This window comes from Notolepis coatsorum (assembly GCF_963971535.1).
Source record: "Notolepis coatsorum genome assembly, chromosome: 2".
Lineage (NCBI taxonomy): Eukaryota > Metazoa > Chordata > Actinopteri > Aulopiformes > Paralepididae > Notolepis > Notolepis coatsorum.
The window spans coordinates 50,219,179-50,224,782 of record NC_140166.1 but is presented as its reverse complement, the minus strand read 5'-3'; the positions used below and the strand labels follow the sequence as shown (position 1 = coordinate 50,224,782).

The 5,604-nt window shown below is 51.9% G+C and overlaps 1 protein-coding gene across 1 annotated transcript; it reads right to left on the bottom strand.

Moving 5' to 3' along the window:
• Window positions 1-309: 309 nt before the first annotated feature.
• Window positions 310-5,228, bottom strand: LOC311224293 (LIM domain transcription factor LMO4-B-like). Its single transcript, XM_084309220.1, has 5 exons — window positions 4,901-5,228; window positions 4,066-4,303; window positions 2,432-2,528; window positions 1,696-1,860; window positions 310-687 (listed from the first exon to the last, which is right to left on the bottom strand). Exons 2-5 carry the CDS (start codon window positions 4,278-4,280, stop codon window positions 679-681), a joined length of 486 nt encoding a protein of 161 aa, XP_084165346.1. The 5' UTR covers window positions 4,281-4,303; window positions 4,901-5,228; the 3' UTR covers window positions 310-678.
• Between the last annotated feature and the right edge of the window lie 376 nt (window positions 5,229-5,604).

The window sequence follows — 5,604 nt, the reverse complement described above, 5'->3', positions numbered from 1 at the left end:
TCTTGTCATTATAGTGTTCAAAAGTCAAAGTGTGTAAAGATCCCAGGTTATAACATACGCCATAGAGGATCGAGACAGAGAGTTTGTCAGAGAAAAGACTCGGGCTGTCAGGGCGTGGGGGGGGGGGGAGCCACCTGGCACAAGCAGACCGTTGGTGACAAAGTCTTTTCATGGTGGTCCATCAAAATGTTCCTTTGAAATGTCTTTGTTCCTCTTCCAGTGAATGGCACAGGCTTCTTCATCACACTCTTCATCACAACCTGCATCACTATACCCACCCACCCACCCACCCACCCACCCACACACACATCAAATGTGAAGCGTCCTTAACCCCCGAAGAGGCCCTTGCCATCGCGGTCCTTATACGTATAGGTCTTTGCATGACGGAGAGAGACCAACATCAAATACAACATGAATTGGATTTCTTCTTTTTTTGTAATGTAGTATACAGTCTCTGATATGGAGACGGTGAGGGGAGAGCGGGCGCGGGGGGGGGGGGTCTCAGGTTCATACCGTGTGCGAAACAAAAGTCCTCCTGGTTGTGAGAGACCGGACGGTGATGGAGAAGTCCACAAGAACAGCACTGGGAGCAGGTATATGAAGAAGGGCGCAGCACGAGGGTGAGTGAAGAAGTATGGAGAGGGACATGTCAGGGCACAAGGGCGCTACTCTTGGCACTCAGCATACCTACAGTCAAGAGAGGGTAGGGGGGAAACTGGGTGAGAACAATGCCAGATTGCCAGTTGACGCTTTAACCCAATTCAGCACCTCAACACCCGACTTAAGGGAGGTTAATACACCGTTGTTAACGAACACCACACACACTGGAGTTAACGAACACCACACACTGGAGTTGACTCCAGACTACATCCTGTACTAAACCATACAGGTGGGGTGGGACTATCCATTTGGCAAAGTATTGCAATATGTCGTCGTCCCCCCCCCCCCCCCCCCACAATATTATTGATACATGATGCCAGGTGTCGTGATATTTTGTGCTATTTCAAGGCAATTAATGAAAGACTATAACGATGTTCTGTGAAACAATGATCTGGGGGGGGGGGGGCTTGAATTTCATCTGGTAGTTTATTAGAATCAGAATATTTGTATCTCTTTATTTGCCAATTACATTTTGCATTTACCAGTAATCGTCCTCTGCATATTAACCCATCCTGTGGGCAGAACACAGTCCAGCTCCCAGCGACCAGCTGCCTTCCTAGCGCCAGTGCGACGGCAAGATTTATGGCTTTTATTTCAATAAGTATAGTTAATTGATTTTGACATAATTTCAGCTTTTCACTGTGGTTAAATCTAAGACTGTTAAATATCGCAATACATCCCAGTGTTGAAGCACAATACTTAACCATTTCACTACCACACTACAGAAGGTTAACCTTTCACTACCACACTACAGACGGTTAACCGTCTGTAGTGTGGTAGAGAAAGGGTTAACCTTCTGTAGTGTGGTTGTGAAAGGGTTAACCCTTTGTCGTGTGGCAGTGAAAGGGTTAATCTTCCGTATTGTCACAGTGAAAGGGTTAACCCTTGGTAGTGTGGTAGTGAAAGGGATAAGGTATCGCAGCAGACAATAAAAAAATCGCATTATGACCCAAAGTATTGTCCTAATCAGGAACTCCCACCCTGACTATGCTATCATGACTATAGCTCCCCTCGTCCTCCCGGCCCCTCGCTCACCTTCTGATCGGCCAGCACGGGGTTGCTCTGAAGCGGGGGCAGGTGGCCTGTGAGCAGGGTACCAGCGCCGCCGGGTCTGTCGTGCTCGCAGAAGATCGTGCCGTTGACGTAGTGGAAGCGGTCGCCAGGCACGAGTCTGTTTCTGCAGGTAGCACAGCTGAAACACTGGGGGGGGGGGGGGGGGGGGCGTAAACAAAGAATAAACAGGGTCAAAACTCCTCCGTGCAGCTCCCGCAGGCACGTGCACACATAGAGCCCAAAGGGTGCTCGAGCACCTGCCCTTTGTGCCTCATAAAAAAGTGTCCTTTTTATGCCAATCTTTTTTATATAAATCTTTTTTTTAACAATACAGAATATACAGCACTTCTTGGGGTCTGTAGGGTAAGCACTTATTCCCTCCCCCCTGAACATTTATGGAGATGTATGGGCCTTTTAAGTCAGTGATAAACGTGTCATTCAAGGATAAGTGAGCTCCTGCACTGATTATTATAGTTCAATATTCAATATTTGATCACCAAAACCCGCCCAAAAAGGGCCCACGAAAATCGAGCACCTGCCCCTCTAAAGTCCTGTGCACGTCCCTGAGCTCACGGGTCCATCGTTAACGGCCACGAGCCAAACCACATCCAAATAAAAAGAGGCAAAGGACACTATAGGAGACCCGATGGGCATGTTGTTGAAATGCATCCAGGTGTTGCAGGCGTCACATAGAGAAATAACCTATACGCCGTCTCACCTTGAGGTGGTAAACACTCCCTTGTGTCCTCATCACCATCTCGTTGGCTGGGATAGACTGGCCACAGGCGCTACACGCCCCGCTGTGCCCAAAGAGCCTGCGGACACAAAACACAGCTCAGTCTCCCTCCAGGCCTCGGACCAGCCGACCCATCTCTCCCTCCTCCTCCTCCTCCTCCTCCACACCTCCTCCCCTCCACCTCCTCCCACCACCACCTCCTCTCCTCCCTCCTCCCCACCACCAACCACCACCTCCCTCCTCTCCTCTCCCACCACCACCACCACCTCCTCTCCTTCCTCTCTCACCTCCACCACCACCACCACACCTCTCCACTCCACCACCACCACCTCCCTCCTCTCCACCACCACCTCCTCCCATCCCACCCCTCCACCCTCCTCACCACCACCACCACACCCTCCCTCCCTTCCTCTCTCCTCCACACCACCACTCCCTCCTCATCTCCTCCACCACCACCACCTCTCCCCCACCTCCCCCTCCACCACCACCACCTCTCCCTTCCTCTCTCCTCCACCACCACCACCTCTCCCTTCCTCTCTCTCCTCCACCACCACCACCTCTCCCTTCCTCTCCCTTCCTCTCTCTCCTCCACCACCACCACCTCTCCCTTCCTCTCCCTTCCTCTCTCTCCTCCACCACCACCACCTCTCCTTCCTCTCCCTTCCTCTCTCTCCTCCACCACCACCACCTCTCCCTTCCTCTCCCTTCCTCTCTCTCCTCCACCACCACCACCTCTCCCTTCCTCTCCCTTCCTCTCTCTCCTCCACCACCACCACCTCTCCCTTCCTCTCTCTCCTCCACCACCACCACCTCTCTCTCCTCCACCACCACCACCACCTCTCCCTTCCTCTCCCTCCTCCTCCTCTCCCTCCTCTTCCTCCTCCACCACCACCTCCTCTCCCTTCCTCTCCCTCCTCCTCCACCACTACCACCTCTCCCTTCCTCTCCCTCCTCCCCCACCTCCTCTCCCTCCTCCACCACCACCTCCTCTTCCTTCCTCTCCCTCCTCCACCACCACCACCTCTCCCTTCCTCTCCCTCCTCCCCCTTCCTCCCTCCTCCACCTCCTCTTCCTTCTCTCTCCTCCTCCACCACCACCTCCTCTCCCTTCCTCTCCCTCCTCCACCACTACCACCTCTCCCTTCCTCTCCCTCCTCCCCCACCTCCTCTCCCTTCCTCTCCCTCCTCCCCCACCTCCTTTCCCTTCCTCCCTCCTCCACCTCCTCTTCCTTCCTCTCTCTCATCCAGCACCACCACCTCTCCCTTCCTCTCTCTCATCCACCACCACCACCTCTCCCTTCCTCTCCCTCCTCCCCCACCTCCTCTCCCTTCCTCTCCCTCCTCCACCTCCTCTAACTTCCTCTCCCTCCTCCACCACCACCTCCTCTCCCTTCCTCTCCCAGGCTCCTCCACCACCACCACCACCTCTCCCTTCCTCTCCCTCCTCCACCACCTCCTCTCCCTTCCTCTCCCTCCTCCACCACCACCTCCTCTCCCTTCCTCTGCCACCACCTCCTCTCCCTTCCTCTCCCTCCTCCACCCCATCACCTCTCCCTTCCTCTCCCACCACTTCCTCCTCTTCCTTCCTTCCTCTCCCTCCTCCACGGTGGAGCTCACCTGATGTAGTCACTCCGGCACAGGATCATGCCCCCTTTGCTGTAGCAGGTGGTGCCAATGTCCCCCAGCTGCGCTTGGCAACAGGAGCACTTGAGGCAGCGCGTGTGCCAGTAGCGGTCCATGGAAAAGAGCAGGAAGCGGTCAGCGATCTTCCCCCCACACCCTGCACACGACCTGGGGGCTGACGGCACGCCTGGCACCTGGCTGTTCACCATGCTGAGCCTGCCCTCCGCAGCTCCTGAATTAATGACATGATCAGCAATGGACACGACTATAGTGTTACAACGGGGGGTAACAATGTCACACACAATGGTTTATTCTAATTCTACACTAGAGAGAGAGCTCACAGGACAGATTGCAATCACAATCACAGGTAAGGAACGGCTGATGCAAACAATACAGGGATTTATTTACCACAGTTAAGTTTCACCACATATCCAGACAATGTGCTTGTGTCCTGTTCCAATGACAATAAAGCGTTCTACTTCTACTAGGGGCTAGGGGCTCCGGTGGCGTGTATTGTGACACTATCGTGATATATGAACATTTACAATCCATCCAAATAGGCTATTATGGGGAAACGGGGGGACGGGTCGGTAACAACAGGACACAGACAGAACACCGGCATTTCAACAAATCGCATTCGCAAGGAATGAAATACGAAACTAATTCTGAATCTATTCGTATAATAAAACATGTCTTACTAATGCAAAGGGTTATAGTAAGCATGCTGTAATCCACACACCAGAGAGGACCTATAATAACGCATTTGCGTAAAGGACACAGAATTTACGCAGGGATTGACAGAGTGGAATAAAAAGAAAACGCTTATTACCTTGACGTTCCGGAGGATTTGGACGTTGAGAAGTTTGAATAGACGAAATGAAAAGAACGACGACAACAGCGTAGTTATATATTATAACTAGCAGTTAGACTTGATTTGGTCTGATTTCCATGGCTTCGGCTCCGTGGAACAAGATACCAAAACAAGCAACAAAATATTAGATCGATGGGGGGGGGGGGGGGTAATAATTGTTTAAAAAAAATTCTCCCCAAGACATGAACAGTTCCGTAACACCTACAACTCGCTTGGAAAAGATGCCATGATGATGCGGCTTCTCTTGTGATTACCCCTCCTGCGTGGTTCAACTATCCTCAGTGCTTTTGACAGCTACACTCTATTCATCAGATTGCGCAAGCAGGGTATTTAAATCACGTCCCGGTGACGCTGTGAACAAGAACCGCACGGCAGCCACTAGGAGAGGAGGGGGCGTGGCTGCAGTCAAAATGATTTATGGGTTTTTATAGTGGCAAACTATTTTGAATTGAGCCGCCTCAACTGTATTGATATTCTGTAGCCCCCCCCCCTCTGCCAATTCCTGGATTGAGGAAAAACCTCGTTGATTTTAAATTGTGATTGTGTTGTGATTATGTGAAAAGTATGTGAAAATACTTGAACTCACATAGTCCACTATGAATTGAAAATGGGGGACCCTGATGTAAACGAGACAAACGTCTTCCTCTGGTCTGCATCCCCTT

Bases quoted from the DNA above. Each gene is read 5' to 3' on its own strand.
- LOC311224293 (XM_084309220.1), bottom strand. From the start codon at position 4,280: ATGGTGAACAGCCAGGTGCCAGGCGTGCCGTCAGCCCCCAGGTCGTGT. The intron at 2,529-4,065 runs GTGAGCTCCACC...TTGTGTCCGCAG, and splicing joins TGCCGGAGTGACTACATCAG to GCTCTTTGGGCACAGCGGGG. The intron at 1,861-2,431 runs GTGAGACGGCGT...CCCCCCCCCCAG, and splicing joins GGAGTGTTTACCACCTCAAG to TGTTTCAGCTGTGCTACCTG.